This window comes from Temnothorax longispinosus, chromosome 4 (assembly GCF_030848805.1).
Source record: "Temnothorax longispinosus isolate EJ_2023e chromosome 4, Tlon_JGU_v1, whole genome shotgun sequence".
Lineage (NCBI taxonomy): Eukaryota > Metazoa > Arthropoda > Insecta > Hymenoptera > Formicidae > Temnothorax > Temnothorax longispinosus.
The window spans coordinates 15,771,249-15,789,205 of record NC_092361.1 but is presented as its reverse complement, the minus strand read 5'-3'; the positions used below and the strand labels follow the sequence as shown (position 1 = coordinate 15,789,205).

At 31.0% G+C, this 17,957-nt stretch overlaps 1 protein-coding gene across 1 annotated transcript; it reads left to right on the top strand.

The window, feature by feature from the left end:
• The first annotated feature begins 1,884 nt into the window (after nt 1-1,884).
• LOC139812124 (uncharacterized) lies at nt 1,885-17,586 on the top strand. Its single transcript, XM_071776746.1, has 13 exons — nt 1,885-2,119; nt 3,213-3,482; nt 3,661-4,132; nt 4,585-4,684; nt 4,910-5,029; nt 5,953-6,108; nt 11,610-11,735; nt 12,113-12,380; nt 13,825-14,275; nt 14,566-14,665; nt 14,859-14,981; nt 16,700-16,855; nt 17,215-17,586. The coding sequence occupies exons 1-13, from the start codon at nt 2,104-2,106 to the stop codon at nt 17,269-17,271; spliced, it is 2,415 nt and encodes an 804-aa protein (XP_071632847.1). The 5' UTR covers nt 1,885-2,103; the 3' UTR covers nt 17,272-17,586.
• Nucleotides 17,587-17,957: the final 371 nt, after the last annotated feature.

The following is a 17,957-nucleotide window of genomic DNA, read 5'->3' as shown; positions in this document are numbered from 1 at the left end:
CATTAAGGGTCGGCAGGAGACCCAGGCAAACTCAGGTGCACTTTATGCACTAGTGCATTTTAAACTGCACTTTAACTCCGTATTTTATTTATTATAAATTTATAAAAGCAAAAATGCAAAATCGGGCTCTTTAGCGCGCACTGCATTATATATAAAGAGTATATTAAAAAAAATTCACGAATCTATGTAACTTATTTTATGAGAAATCTTGTTATTACGAATCCGTAACAAGATTTCTCATAAAATATGTAACTTATTTTATGAGAAATCTTGTTATTACGAATCCGTAACAAGATTTCTCATAAAATAAGTTACATAGATTCGTGAATTTTTTTAAATATACTCTTTATATAATAATGCAGTGCGCTAAAGAGCCCAATTTTGCATTTTTACTTTTATGAATTTATAATAAATAAAATGCGGAGTTAAAGTGCAGTTTAAACTACACTAGTGCATAAAGTGCACAGAGGCTGACAGAGGTCTCCACCGTGACTCCTGCCGACTTTTAATTGTTTTTTAAATAAAGTATGTTTAGTATTACAATTATATAATATTTACATAAATATCCGTTATTTATTAAATAATTTGTTTTTACTAATTTGTCTTAAAAATCCATAAAAATTATAATTTTTACAAGGAGTTTATGTATTTTTTACACATGGTTTTATTGAAGTATTTAAAACTTAGATACAAATTTAATAATAATTCTGTTGGGTCATCTAAATTCTAAATAATCATATTGGACGCTCAAGCTATAGTTGCTAGAATGTGAACACTTTTTGCAGCACATCATCATACTTGGTGTTCTATATAATTATTTTGATGGTCCAACAATTATTTTCAAATCTGCATCTGGCCTAATTTTTATGTGTAACAAAACCGTTTATTTCAACAAAATCGTCCTTTCCGTGTATATTTATATTAAATAAGCTCAACTTTCTTTTCGCATTTGATGGCGTAAGTTCTGATTTAATAAAAATGCAAAAAAGTAATTATAAGTGATTAAATAAATTCAAATGTTAAAATAATAAAATTATAATATAATCGAATAGTCGAAAAATGCATGTTTTTTCAAGAAATGCGAAGACAGTTTTAGTGCAGTATTATTGTGTATATGTCAAACGCTATCTTTCAGCTGTATTTTCAAGTTTTGACGGTAAGTGAGATGATTTGTTTCGTTTTTCATATAACTTATGCAACAAAAAAATTCAATATATATTAAATATTTTAATTTTTTTGAAATATTTTAATTTTTTAGTAACAATGTCTTTTCGCGTTAATACATTACGTTAATATATATTTTTATTTTTAATCTATATAGACGGTGAAAACATCAATGGGATACCTATCTGCATTGTCTGAATAACAGTTTAGAGAAAATAATGCTGGAATAATCTAAATTAATTGTGCGTACTTGATTATACTATTTATTTTCTATATACTTATATATATAAACAAACAGGTAGAATCTGTTAACAAAGAGTTAAAGTATATAGAAAATAAATAGTATAATCAAGTACGCACAATTAATTTAGATTATTCCAGCATTATTTTCTCTAAACTGTTATTCAGACAATGCAGATAGGTATCCCATTGATGTTTCCACCATCTATATAGATTAAAAATACATTACATGTACATTACTGATAATAGACGAATGTTATAAATGTTTTTTTTTTTTTAATATTATCTTTTTGATTAAAAAGTTCAGTTATGACGTTGCCAAAAAGTCGTAAATAATTTATTTTGTTGCACAAAAACATGTATTTGTTCAGCAAAAATTACATATATATAATTTTTGCTGAACAAATACATGTTTTTGTGCAACAAAATGAATTATTTACGACTTTTTGGCAACATCATAACTGAACTTTTTAATCAAACAGATAATATTAAAAAAAAACATTTATAATATTCGTCTATTATCAGTAATGTACATGCTACTCGTGTTACTACCGATTACTATACACAAAAGGGTTTATGAAGATACTCACAGATAGCGGTTGAATCCTTTGTACACTGAGCAAGCGCAAACTCACAATGGTTTGGTACAATCGTGAAGAACGATTCAGTTAAACGATACTTTTCGCGCCGTGAACATCAATGAATGTCAATAAAGGTAGAATATATCTTGGAAGAAAAATAGCAAAAATGTTTGCACTGTGATATTCTTTAAAAATATAATCTCATTGTACAAAATAGTTGTGTAATATAGTACAGCATATAAAAATCAAGTTTTCAATCATACAAGCATTAATAAAAACTTTTCGTTCTGATTATTCTGATTTTCGTTCTGATTTTAAAACTTTCGAAAAGTTTAATTATTATTAAATTACTATTTGTGCGATAACAATTAAGTTAATGAAAAGCTTGTATTACCAAATAATTTATTTCATGTATGAATGATATTATTATTGATAATTATGTTTAGTTTTCAATATTTTCTTAATTTTATTCTAATTCTACTGCTCTATCGCATATTATTTTATTTTTATTTTATTAACATTATAAAAAATATTTATTCTTTTGAAGTAACTTATATCCAGTTTGGCATGAAATATGTTATTAAACGTATTTATATTTACATATTTAATAAGAAAGTAAGCACAAACTCTTCAAAACTAACGGTGGCTTATTAACAAAAAAAAATATTTTAATAATTTGTTGCAAAAACTCGCAAAAAAGAATCATTGTTTTTTGCAAAGAGTCTATACATAGACCTCTTATAAAAGTTTAGAATTTTGGTCCATGAAAGCTTGCGAGAATAGGAATAAAACTTTATACGTTGTTACGTTTCGTTTTCGACATATAAATTTAGTGTTTTTGAGTGGTGAAGTTAATCATGGTGCATAAAGCAAATAGTTGCGCATAAATCGTTTTTTGTTTGTAAAATTATATGTATTATTTGTCCAGTTTGCCTATTATTTATCGTTTTAATATTCGTTGCTATGTTCATAAGTCTAGAGAAGTGTTAGCTACATTCTACAATTATCTATTACAAATTATACAAGAAATAATATAAATAAAGTGTGAATCCTTTCTCTCTCTTCTATGAGTGCTACAAGTGGATACAAAAAGTTAAATAACTTCTAAATTAGCTAATAAGAGTAAATACTTTTATCAAAAAATGTTAGAAAGCAACATAACAAGTTAATATCTATTCTAAGTTAACATTAAACAATGATATTTGTTCTAAAATTTGATTTTATTAGATTTGAATTACGCGTTTACTCTAAGTCGCAAATGGCTGTGGTTGTTTGGCATATGGCCCGATCCCGATATCCCTTTGAGTGAGTTTCGTCGACCAAGCATAAGATTCATTATTGTTACGTGTACTGTGTTCCTATACGTATCCGCGCCTCAAATGATGAATGTGATCCGCGCTTGGGGTGACGTGTCTCGGATGGTGGAAAATTTTGCCTCCGCGAATTTCAGTTTCTTGGCAGCATGCAAATTGGTCGTTACCTGGTATCACGGCGAAAGTGAGTTTACTTTTCGCGACAATATGAATATTGTGTAGATTTATTTGTATCGTCCATGATATAAAATGTCAAAGTTATATCTCCATTACTTAAGCACAAAATGATCGGATTCAATAGTCTTTTTATAAAGAAATTTGTTTGCTTTAATTTTCGGTACATCGATACGTTGTATTCGAAGCACTGCGGCCGCTGGTGGCATCGATCATGTCCGATTGGATGACTTCGACGAACAATTGGGAACGAAATACCATGTTGAAGATTGCGAGACGTGGCAGAAGCTTATCCTTCAGATGTTGCATGGCCGCAGTGGGCACGATTATATTTTACCTTTCTTTCCATTTGATAAGATTCTTTAAAACTATACACCAACCTCGACGGCATCTCGTTTATCGGCTCGAAAATATCCAAAGAAGTCCGATTTACGAAATCCTCTATTTTATTCAACTATCCGGCGGCACATATTCAGTTCTCGCTAACTACTCCGTCGACAGCTTTGTCTCGATACTCGTGCTACATGTGTGCGCGCAACTGATAAATCTGCGGACGACACTTGACAATCTGGTTAATGAATTAGCCAGTAAATCTATATCTTCGTCGAGATTTAAAGAAGGTTTAATTGCGATCGTTGTACGACACGAGCATCTCATCAGGTACGTCGAAGAAATTCCGCACTATTTACTTGGTAGTGTAAAGCATTTAAGCATTCTTTGATAACAGATTATTTTTTAAATAAATTTGAAAATAAAGTCTTACTTTCTCTCTCTTTCACATGATAAGAAATAAAGAAAAAATATATACAACACATAATTATATAAAAATATTTGTTGGTTAATTTTTTCTTTTTAAAAATGTATCCTGCTTTTAAACAGCAACAAAAAATTTGAAATTATTGGACTTAAAAATGAACAAAACGACACAAAAAGGAAATGGACAATATAAAAAATATAAATCATTGATTCAATGAATCAAATTGAATCATAAACTCTATAATAGATTTAAAATATAAATTCTAAGCTAAATCTTCTTTAAGATTTATACATTAATATTCAAGTAATAAGTCGTTAAACACATAACGAATAAATAATTTGTACTAATTTTTAAGGAACGCTAAGACAATCGACGGCTGCTACAGCTCAGTGTTATTTGTGCACGTGTTTGCCGCTACTTTTCAGATGTGTTTTATAACTTTTCAGGTTTTCACGGTAAGTGGGATCATTTATATTTTTTTCCTGCGTATTTTATAAAGAACTAAATTATAATTATAAATATATTGTATCTATTATATATTATATTATGCAATATTATGCAATATATTGATATTACATTTCTAATTATACTTTTCTTATTATACATATAATAACATAATACGTTGCGTTAGATTTGTACTGCGCATTGTTTTATCAACAATTGAAATGTATTTTTTCCAGATAATAACAGATACCTTGAAAGTACCTGTTGTCAGAGTAATTTTTCTTTCGTTTTACATCGCCCTTGTGCTGACGAATATGTATATATACTGCTACTCAGCTGAAAGACTTATGACGGAGGTAAAATATATTACATATTGACGCAATCTGGGTGGGACGTCGATCATGAATCTTTTCTCCTTACATGAAAACGTGATATTGTGAGAAGTAAAAAATTTTGTTAAATTTGTAAAAAAATGGAAATTTTACTTTAAGTCGTTAAAAATGGCTGTTACATGATAGGTTACTTTCAACGAGAAGAACAAAAATAAAAATAATAAGCTACGTATAACATGAAAAATTTGCATAACACTTAAAATCCATTTAATATTTCAGAAAGAAGATTCAAGAATTATATAGGTATATAGATAGTATTAATATTATTCATTATAATATTATATAAACTCATTCAGTTAGAATATTTATAAGTTGTATATTATATTTATGTCACTTTTCTTCGTATTTGTCCTGATCTCACACGAAAGATACAATTTTAAAAGCCATGTAACCAAACTAAATGATGAGGTGAAAATTATTAGATCAATATCTTATCTATATACCCATACTATTTTAAACAATACTTTTTTCGATAATACGGATGCAACATTATGCTATTTTTTCACGTTTTAACCAAATCGTTGGTTAAAAATTTATGTGAAAAGGTTTACGTGAAATATTTGATGTGTCGAGAATACATGTTAGAGAGATAACATTTAGATAATATTTATGAGATAATATTTATTAAAATAGTTAAGTCAATGGTACTTTCACAAAACATAATATGTGCTTTCGTGTTGAATCGTGTATGAACTAGTAAATCATTAAATACGCACTATATTACAAAAGGCAACAATTTCTTTTCACTTTTTTATGTAAATTTATTAATGTGAAATTCTTCGCAGTGGAAAGTGAAAAATAAAAATGTTCTCGACAGATTCATGATCGACTCCAAGATCGACTCCCTGTACGAAAAGAAAATCTGTGCAAAATTTTGTAATTTTTAGAGCACCAAAATAGCGTATGGAGTGTTTGAATGCAAATGGTACGATATACCGCCAAAAGACGCAAAGGACTTAATGTTCATTATACATCGATCTACGGTACCACTTAAGTTGACAGCTGGAAAATTCGGAATCTTTTCGTTACAGATGTTCGGAATGGTAAGATATATTTAGAAGAAGAAAATATATCACTTTATCTATACGCGATTAATGTCTGTGTTAGTGTTTGTATAAAAAAATCCCTTTTTAGAATAATTAAATGGGATTAAATTATTTGTTATTTTTCTATTTTATAATATATAGTACATTTTTATTACGTATGTTTGTGACATCCATCATGATTATATAAAACTGTATTTTGTCTGTATTTTGTACTGTTCAGGCTCTGAAAACATCAATGGGATACTTATCTGTGTTGCTAACAATGAGAGACTAGAGAAAATGATACTAAAAGGATGATAACGAATTAATTTTATATAATTAACTAATACGATAGCAATTTTTGAATAATGGAATAAACAGTTTATATGCACTGCCTGTAACATCCAATTTTCGAATTGGAAAAATATACATTTTTACGCAGCATATCAAACTATCATTCAACTATTAGTTTAATTATTTACTTGCCTCCGTACAGCAATTAATCATAAGGACTTAAAATTCTCAAATTATATGTTTAAAGGATAAAAATTGTCAATTTTATTGTTTTTGCAATAATACGTGCCTTTGTGAAACAATTAAGTAATCATTCTTGCTTATCAAACATACTAACAGTTCATAATAACTAGAACTTACATTAGAAGTTACAATAGATTTTTGACATAAATCGACTTGGAAATGTCGCCAGGTGTTCGATACGAAGTAGTAACTTTCTCTGGCTTTACTAGAGTCTTTTGTACGAAGGATAGATAATTTTTCGCGTCAGAGGATACGCGATTCTAAGAGAAGAGATGGGAAAAAGTCGACCGCAAAAATCTTTCAGTCGTTGTATCATCGACATGCGTTAAATATCGACGGATGATTGAGATACGCAGGGATAGCGGCGTTCATGCGTTCGAGTGAATTACTAGATAACAAAATCGTCATCCAGAGATACTCATATCTAAGTCTATAATGCTAGAAAAGAAAGTGCAAAGTTGTTTAGAAAGAATTATCACGTAATTTGCGAAATATGGTGCAACTTGCTGAGAGTTTAAAATAATTAAGAAACATATATATGTGTTCTATTTTGTAATTATAAACTTTAGAAGCAATAGTTATTTGTGTAACAAGTGCTGTAAGATGGAAATTGGACGTGCGAAGTGGACTCGCCTCTGGCTCGTGCGATCACCCGCACGTCCAATTTTCAACTTAACACACGTGTTACACACCCTATTTTATATTACAAGTGCGTGGAAAGTGGCACATTACGCACGTGTGATGTAATGTTACATTACCGCACTGTTTTGACTCGTGTATGGAATTGGCTATTTGTCGCACAGATGGCGCGCGCGTAATGAGCCACTTTCCACGCACGTGTGATATAATGCCCGATCTACAATAGCTGTAGTAAGCTGTAGTAAGCCTCAAGATGTAAGAAATTGACTAATCACAGTCGATTATTCTCCTCACATTCGCCTGTAATTGGTCAATTTCTTACGGCTTGAGGCTTACTACAGCTTACTACAGCCTTGTAGATCAGGCATAATAGTTATTTGTGTAACAAGTGCGGGAAGTTGAGAATTGGACACGGGTGCGGAGTGGACGCACGAGCCGAAGGCGAGTGCGATCACCCGCACGTCCAATTTTCAACTTAACACACGTGTTACACACCCTATTTTATATCACACGTGCGTGGAAAGTGGCTCATGACGCGCGCGCCATCTGTGCGACAAATAGCCAATTCCATACACGAGTCAAAACAGTGCGGTAATGTAACATTACCGCACTGTTTCGATTCGTGTGTGGAATTGGCCATCCGTCGCACAGATGACGCGCGCGCAATAATGGGCCACTTTTCACGCACTTTGTAATATAAAATAGGATGTGTAACAAGTGCGGAAAGTTGAGAATAAAATTATTTTTACAAAATTGCAACGATACTTTTCCCATGTAATTTCAGTACCTTGACAATATCGAATAATGATCGAATTAATTTCTTCCTTTGTTGATTTATTATGAAAAATTCAATTTGCATAGACTTGAATTTCGCGGTTGGATGGAATTGATTCAATTTGAATCTCGTCGATACCTAGCCCGATTCACTACAAAATCCTAAACAAAAGACTGGACTCTCCCAGTGTCGTTTTACGACAGTTTCTTCATGCTAGGTTTTATGTATATACCACAATCGGTGAATCTGATATTTATTTAAGATAACGTGAATATAATGACCGAAAATCTGGCAACTGCCAATATCCCGATCGCAAATGCTTTCATGAAAGCATTCACCATCCGGCTTCAAAGAAAAGATACAAAACGTAAAGAATGATAGAAACAGCGAAAAATAACTCCTTGATCAGTCGCATTATCTCTTACAAATTGAACATTTTAAAGCCTCGATTTTTACGAATATTATGCATTTAGAATTACCTATAACTTTTATTTTTATGAAACAGCGACATCATGGCAGTACAATCATTTTTCTTCTTATTTATATCCTTAATTATCTTTTATAGTCGTTTCGTAAACAAAAATTTCATTCTAATAAACGTGCGTTCTAATCGCCAAATTGTTAGTGTAATATCTATAGTGATAAAATAATTGATTCTGCTTGAATAAATTTCCATTCAAAAATCCAAAATACAATATTTGCTCGAAGCTTTGAAGGTGTTGGTTAACTTCTTTTACCAGGATTTGTATATGCCAAAAACGTCTCAAGAAAAGAACGATTATCCTGAAGAGCGCCAAACTTGTGAGAAAGAGATAGGAGACCATTTGGTGCACAATACTGACGCAGACTATGGTGACCAATTACATTATTCTAAGGATCTCGATGATCCTCAGGTTTCCACGTAGTGATCGAGCTGGTCCCTTACCTTATACGGCCTATTTTCCCTACGACGCAACCAGTAGCCCGATTTTTTACTTCATTTGTGTGTCCCAGATTCTATCGGCTTTTAGCGCGACGGTTAGGTTTCTTACACCGATAGCGACAGTTTCACTTCCATGCTAATACTCTACGCCTGCGGCCAATTCCAAAACTTGCGTGGGAGGCTCAAGAATCTCGTTAACGATTCGAGCGGAGTAAAAACGTCCGAGGAGTTCAAGAGTGAACTGAAGCGAATCGTAAAGAGACATGAACATTTGAACTGGTTTGTATAATTGCTTGTGGAAACAAGTGTTTTTATTAAGCCACTTTTATCCATGTTGCTAAAGAACACAAGATTGCCTCGTAAAACAGTTCACTCTTAAAGACAGTTGCGTCACTGCGATAGATAATTATTAAATATTGAAATAAATTTCAAATTCAAATCGTTCTTTTCTTGAGACGTTTTTGGCATATATAAATCCTGGTAAAAGAAGTTAACCAACATTATTTCAAACCATTAATAAATTTTTCAAATTTTTTTAAAAGAATAATCTGTTATGTTTTTTATTAATCAGTAAATTCAGAAAAAAATATATTTATTGTATAGAAAATTATAACCGCACATCAAAATTATTATACGAATCTAGATGTATCACTGTATTAAATATTAATATATATATATATATGTGTGTGTGTGTGTGTGTGTGTGTGTGTGTGTGTGTGTGTGTGTGTGTGTGCGTGTGTGTGTGTGTGTGTGTGTGTGTGTGTGTGTGTGTGTGTGTGTGTGTGTGTGTGTGTGCGCGTGCTGAACTTTGTTCTGTCAAATGTTTAGTTTTATTCTGGATTGTGAAAACACTTCACTTGGTTATTTCTCATTATTAGTATTACTCACTATAATCGATCAAAAAGGATAACTAATGATAACTAAAATGTAATGATTATAATAATTATACAGCTGTTATCGTTAAGTAATACAATACCAATTTACGGCACTGAGAATACAGTGTTTAACTTCCATTTTTAATATGTAACAAATTGTTTGCATTATATTTTATAAGTGTGCTCAAAAGAATTGACAGATGCTTTTTAGATTTTGAGATAAAAAGATTAAACGAATCGTGAGATAATTTTAAAAAGCTAATTAAAATTACTAAATAAGTAATTCTTATTAATTAGTATTAAACAGAGAGAGAGAGAGAGAGAGAGAGAGAGAGAAAGGCGCGGTGTTTAACATTTTAATTAATGAAATTAATTACCGCAACATTTCATGCACTCATAAATTTCCCTTATAAAACGAGTTACAACGTAAACGACAAAGTATATTTAAAAAAAATCACGCTTTGACGCTTGAAATATTGGACGACTGGACGACAAAAAGTGGAGAAACAAGTAATATCACAAAAAATGCCTGAGTCATCTGATAATCGTTATGTCTTCCATGTTTTCATGCACGTGATGTTGATACATGGTCTTTCGGAAGATTGATTTAGGAACTCATTTATACATGTATAATTATAGCCACTTTCTCTTATAGGGATGGCACATAAGAAGAATTCTAATTATTAGATCGTATAATTTGATTAGCCTGAAATTTCTTTTTCAGAGATAAAAATGTTTATCGATTACATATCGATTACATATTGAAATCGAATAATCAGCTAAACAAAGAACAAAAACGTATAAATTGCAGACAAAAAATGTCTCTTGAATTATATTGTAGTGTTTTTGTCTTATTTATTTATATAGATATTTTTTAAAATAAATAAAGAAAGCATTTTATCAATGTCTATATTAGTCGATATTATAATATTAGAGATGAGAGAAAATATTAAATCGCATAATAAATGTGTTAATAAAAATTGCAATAGCTTTTTCTTTTTATTTCTTCTAAATTTTAATACCTATTGCTTTCTTAACAAGCGATTATTAATTTCTTCAGGAAAAAAAAAGATAAATCTTCGTAAAAGTATGTGTACCAGAAAAAATATAGACATTTACATGTATAATAATGTATGCAACAACATGTATGACTTCTCGAAATGTTTAATATTATTTTTAACATCAATCGATAGTTAAAGAATATATTTAATATTTAGTGACCATAAGAGCCTCATATGTTCTTCGTTGCCATTCGCTTGCAAACTTCTTCGACAGAGGGAACCTTTGCAAGTGAGTAGCTCGTTCTCTCGATATTAATACCCATACCTATATGCTATTTTATTTAAATTTAATCATTATTTTTGGTAGTTGTCAAAAATATGAAAGAATCATTGCATATTGTACAACAATTTAAATAGATTCCGAAATAACTTTTTGAATCAGTAATGGAAGTGCTTTTCAAAAACACAAAATATAATCTGACTTTCTAAAATTTATTTGCTTAATAATAGATATCTATATTATTATTTATTTTTACTTATTTTTACTTATATTTACTTATTCTTACTGATATCGTTATCTTCACACGCAGCGTTTAAAATTAAAAAAAAAAAAATTGTATGTTACAGGAATTGTATTGAAAAAGAATGTTTAAATATATTAGTAATGTCTTATACGTCTTCCGATTTGATAATAACTGAGGCACAATTACATATTGGGGGAGGAGGGGAGGGAGATAACTGTATTGTTATGCATAGCTTGCTTCCTATAGTATAACATACAATATTCTCGAAGAGCATGCGTCGTCAAGACTCGCATTCATGCGCTTGTAAAAGATGGGGTCCTTTCAGTTACTTTGACATCGTCGTCGCGTAAACCTCAAGAGATGTCAGTCGAGGTCGGTTTAGATTTGTCTAAGTTGTTTGAGTCTAAATACTTCATAATTCTTTTTATAAAAAATTTAATGCTTAAGAATTCCGTAAAATAAATAAAAATGCTAGTGTTCTCTAGTTTTTAGATTATTAAAGTTTACTCGGAGAAATAGAGTGTATTTTGAAGAAAATTATTTATTAAATTACTTATCATTCTTATATTCGCTAGTTTCACTTTATTTAATACAAGAGTTACTTCATTTATAGTATGTTAACGTGACTTTTTCCTTTCTAACGGTGATGCTTCATAAAAATGTAATGAAAAAAGCGTTTTATGAAATGTCACATATGATTGCGGAAAGAAGAAAGAAATTTTCTCTCGTTTTATCTTTGTTTAAAAAAGGCAGATTTGGAGTACGCGTACGGATGGAACCGTTATACAATGATGTTTATGGGCATTTGGCCAGAACATAGAAGTCTCAGTCAACCTTCGAGTTACAAAGCGATAGTCCCTGTTCTAATGATGTTCTGCTTCGTCTGTGTACCGCAATCGGCCAATTTGCCGTTTATTTGTGGCGACTTTGACTTGGTGGTAGAAAACTTGTCCATGGGAAACATAACGATTACGATCGCGCTGTTGAAGACCATTATATTTTGGTCTAACGGTGGACGTAAATATTCATTATGTCAATTTTCATACGACAGAAATATTAGTCTCAATTTTTTTTATTAATCTAACGCGTATAATAATTCAACAGTAAAATCGCAAAAGTATGGAGTATTTTTATAAATTTTCTAGCAAGACAAATATAATCAGAGTTTTTTAGCTCACACAAGCAGTCGTAATTTTCTTTTCTTTTTTTTTGCAATAAATATACTAAAATAAATATAATCATTGAAATGTTTATAAAATATACTTGTTCTAATAACTCACAAATACTAATTCGTTTAAACATCATAACTTATTAAATATCATGCTTCATACTTGTAGTTAGAGCGTATTTTATGCATCTCCAGCTCTGAAGTAATTTTTACGAATAATAACGAGGTCTGTTCAAAAAGATTCCAAACTTTGTCTTTATAATTTTGGGGGGGTTTACTTACAATTTATTCAGTTTTGTCTTCTTTGAAATATGTTTTTTCTCGCTGATACACCACTTCCAATGCCATTTCCACTTCTGCAACCAGTCCTGGTACGTATTTTTCGAGATCGCACGCAAGTCCGTCTGCAAATTTTCCTTGATATTTTCAATTGTGTCAAATCTTCAGTCTTTCAACGTGGATTTCAATTTTAGAAAAAAAAGGTGCGCGAGGGCCAGGTCGTGAAAGTAGAAAGGCTGATGAAGCACAATATCATCTTTGTTTTGGTGCAGAAATGATGAATCAGCAGCGATGCGTACACGAGCGCGTATCGTGGTGAAGGAACCATGAATTGTCTTTCTACAGTTCGCAGGCCTTTTTCTGACATTTTCTGAATCTGACTCTCGCAAACTTTTTTTTCAAAACGAAATCCAGTGTTGAAAGAATTCAACACTTATATACACTGAGAAAAAAATGCGTTCTGGATTTTAGTAAATATTAGTTTGCATACAACTGTGACTCCATTTATTAAAATAAAGAAAATTTTCCTTTTTATTAGTATATTTTTTTCCTAGTGAATACACTTATACTAATAAAAAGGAAAATTTTCTTTATTTTAGTAAATAGAGTCACAGTTGTATGCAAACTAATATTTACTAAAATCCAAAACATTTTTTTCTCAGTGTAAAGACGTCAAGGAAAATTCGTAGACAGACTCTTATGCGTGATCCCGAAACGGGTCGCGTGCCAGGACTGCTTCCAGAAGTCAGAAGTGAAAACGGCGTTAGGAGTGGTGTATCAACCGAGAAAGAACATATTTCGAAGAAGAAGATTGAATAAGTTGTAAGTAAACCTCTGGGTAAACCTCCAAAAATTATAAAGACAAAATTCGAAATCTTTTTCAACATACTTCGTATAATTGATGCAAATAATAAAATTATTGAAACAGAGAAGTTGTGTCAAGATTACGCGGCGGAATAAGTTGTACAATATGTAAGATTGGCATAAATCTCTTCAATTAACATTCTGTAAAAGCCCTAAGGACGCTTATATCATACATGACGAAGGACTGGAGCGCGACCGTGGATAAACGAGACCGCAAGACGATGTTGGACATAGCGAACGTCACCAGGAAACTGTCGATAAGAAGCACCGTGTTCGCTTACATCGTAGTGATATTCTACGTTGCATTTCGATACGTGGTAATCCGACAAACCGGTCGCCAACTATTCTATCGCGCGTACTTCCCTTACAACATGACCAAGAGTCCTTCTTACGAATTGACCCTTTTCGGCCAATTCGCGGGCACTATGTATGCGGCAACTACTTACACGGCAGTGGACACTTTCATTGCCACCTTAGTGCTCCACGTATGCGGCCAGCTTTCGAATTTGCGTCGCGAGCTGACAAATCTGTGCACCTACACAAAGGCGGATTTCCGGACGAAGCTGGGAAAGATCGTGAGAAAACACGAATATCTCAACAGGTGAGGTCGGCCAAGCGAGAAGCAATGCAGAAGGATCATAGTGAGGGATTATTTATCTCGCGATATATATCGAGGGATTAGAGCTCGACATTTTCGGCTATAATTATCTTATTTCTGATATTTTGCTTCAGTAAATACACAGTGCAAAGCACAATAAGCAAATGTTAAATTATTTTAAGAGATTTTATATAGAAATGCTACGAAAACATAAATCGTTGAAAGCACAAACGTGATTTACAAAAAGATTTTTATAAGGAATGTTTGTTTTGATAGTGACGTTTTTTCATAAGATTTGCAGAAACGATCGAAGACTCTTTCAACATGATGCTTTTGATCCAAATGTTGGGATGCTCGATGCAACTTTGTTTTCAGTGTTTGCAGGCGTTTATGGTGAGCTACGAAAAAATGACAGATATAGACTACGTTTATACAGCTCGATTTACGTTAAAGTTATAACATCGATGTAAATGACGTAAATCGGGCTGTGTAAACGTAGTCTATAGTTTATGTCTCTTTAAAATAAATAAAGAGAAAAGAAGAAGAAGATAAATCGGCCTGTCGTTCATTTCTCGTTGTTTTGTAGTCAATAATGGGTAAAATGGACAAAGTATTCATCTTCAAATTCATTTTCCTGTCGTGCTATGTGGTTTACGTGTTGCTGCAATTGTACCTGTACTGTTACATCGGTGAAAAACTACTTATCGAGGTAATACGATAAACATTAATAACTTATTGATTAATTTGTTGATGTAAATCCCAATATTTTGATATATCAATACCAAATTGCCAAAATTACGTATAGCTTGGATCATATTTCCAAGAATAAGATTCAATTTTCAGACAAATATGAACTTATTGATTGATCTATTAATTTAAAAACCGATATTTTGATATATCAATACCAATATTGTCAAAACTGCGTATTATTTGAATCATATTTCCAAGAACAAGATTCAATTTTCAGACAAATATGAACTGGTAATTTATTGATTAATCTATTGATTTGAAATCCGATACTTCGATCAATATTGCCAAAACTACGTATAGCTTGGATCATATTTCCAAGAATAACATTCAATTTTTAGACAAATATGAATTTATTGATTGATCTATTAATTTAAAAACCGATATTTTGATATATCAATACCAATATTGTCAAAACTGGTATTATTTGGATCATATTTCCAAGAACAAGATTCAATCTTCAGACAAATATGAACTGGTAATTTATTGATTAATCTATTGATTTAAAATCCGATACTTCGATCTATCAATATTGCCAAAACTACGTATGTCTTGGATCATATTTCCAAGAATAAGATTCAATTTTCAGATAAATACAAATGCTGATAATTTATTAATTTCTTTATCGACGTAAATCCCAAAATTTTGATTTATCGATACCACAATACCGAAACTACGTTAAATATGTTGGATCACATTTTTAAGAACAAGATTCAATTTTCAGACAAATATGAACTATAGTAGTACACTAGTAACTTATTGATTAATTTATCGACATAAATCCCGATATTTCGATATATCGGCATCATATTGTCGAAATTACATATATATTTTAGATCATATTTCCAAGAACAATATGACAATATAAGATCTATTCTGTATCGATAAATAATATTGTTACTCAAGCAATAAAATATGTTGTTAATTTATTATAAATTCACGAATTAGACATTAGAATTCTCTAGTGCTGAACATTATCTTAGAAAGCGATCCTATTTGCTTCGTTACGACAATGATTATACTTTAGAATAGTGTAGTCATTAACTATGGTACACGCTTTCGTGTTAAGGCAATCTGCATGACGCATGATGCCTTAAGCGTTAATAAGCGAGAAATACGTGTTTTTCTTTTTGTAACATTTATGTTTTTTCTTTTATGTAATAATTAGTTAATTATTTCTTCCAAACCTGTATATATGTATATATAAAAATTATGATAAACAACTTTGATGTCATGGAGGTTTATGTAATTGATTAATTGATCGATTGTTCTCAAAAATATGCATTATTTTGTAGTATTATTATAGAATCTCATGGGATCTTTAGTTATTATTATTATTATTATTATTAAATTTCAGTTTGTGCGTGTAATATAAATTGAAAAATCAAAAACTATGTGTTTAACAAACAGATAATAAATTAGATCTTTCGTGCTTTTAATTTATAATATGTGTTAAACGCACATATCCAAAATGCTAATGTCCAATGTGAAAGAAAGAAAATAGCTTTATTATAAGGAAAATTAATATGTGGGGTTTTCCGATTAATTCATGCACAGAATTCATCATGCATCTTCTGATTATATTATCCATATTTAATGTAACCGTTCTCACATTTTGCCGTTAGCTACGTGTTTTACGACTCATGCTTCCCTTGGGATTCTTTAAATCTGACATTCCAGAGCACGAAAATAGCATACGCGGCATATGACTGCAGTTGGTACAACTTGTCAGCGCGCGAAGCGAGATTGCTAACGATCATCATGTGTCGAGCTCGGTCGCCATTATATATTACCGCAGGCCGATTCTGTTCTTTCAACCGGGAGCTCTATAGCGAGGTATGAAATCATAAATCGTTACAACTTACAATCAAATCGATTTTACTTCTTTTCCCTTTTGGATCAATAAATTGATCAATAAATTTAATTTCACATTTATATATTAAATCAATATATCACATATATTTAATTATTTTAATTTTATATATTCTTCTCTTTTGTATGAATATAAACGTACGTACATTCTTAATTTGTATTATAAAAAATTTAAATACTGTTTCGATTTTGTGAAAAAATAATTGTTTATGTCTGATAGTTTTTTTCTAATAAAGAATTATATATATAATTGCACTGATAGCAGAATGTGTTAATTCGAAAGAGTTTAAGTTCAAAGGATGCAAAATCGATATCGATTTTAGGTCCTTAAGAAATCGGTGGCTTACATGTCATGTATCTATGCAATGAATAGCCTTTGAGTGAAACGGTAATAATCCATGCCATGTCTGATAATTGTTTAATGAAATTATATCATTTATGACAGAGAGAGAATGTATATTTTCGAAACAGATTGTAAAAGAATGCTCTGATAAATTAATACTTAAATAAACTCTATTAATTATATAATCAATGTGTGATAACGAGATCTAAAAAACCTTTCACATTTCATGAACCGTAAAATTCATTTTATCGGTTTAATGTATAAACGGAGAGAACTAATTTAATCAAATAATCAAATAATCATTATCAATCACATTACATGCAAATACGCAATACAAACTAAAATATCTCCTCCCTGTTCTACAGCTCCTTTAATTTTCAATTCTTGCAAAGAGTCATGGGTAAAAGAATTTAAATAGAATGTTTATACTTGTTTATTAATATGCTAATGTGTTTTTTGTTCAATTGTGCATTGTTGCATATACATAAATACAAAATCATTTCATTGCATCATATTTGTGTTTTGCGGTCTGCAAAGCTTGAATTTTTATTCTATTCTGGTATGACATAAATCCATCGAGCGATCAAAGTAATATTTATCTCGCATTAAAACGTGTCATTGCACGTGGAAAAAAAAAACCGTTTCCTCGGGACGTAATATGCAAATTCTACAACTTCTGCACGTGCGCAGAAAGCGATCGCGATGAATAAGAGATGTGGAAGG

What these genes read in the sequence shown, in the direction of transcription:
- LOC139812124 (XM_071776746.1), top strand. An exon ending in AAACACGAATATCTCAACAG is followed by an intron (nt 14,276 to 14,565) that starts GTGAGGTCGGCC and finishes TTTTTTCATAAG; the next exon opens with ATTTGCAGAAACGATCGAAG. An exon ending in AGTGTTTGCAGGCGTTTATG is followed by an intron (nt 14,666 to 14,858) that starts GTGAGCTACGAA and finishes GTTGTTTTGTAG; the next exon opens with TCAATAATGGGTAAAATGGA.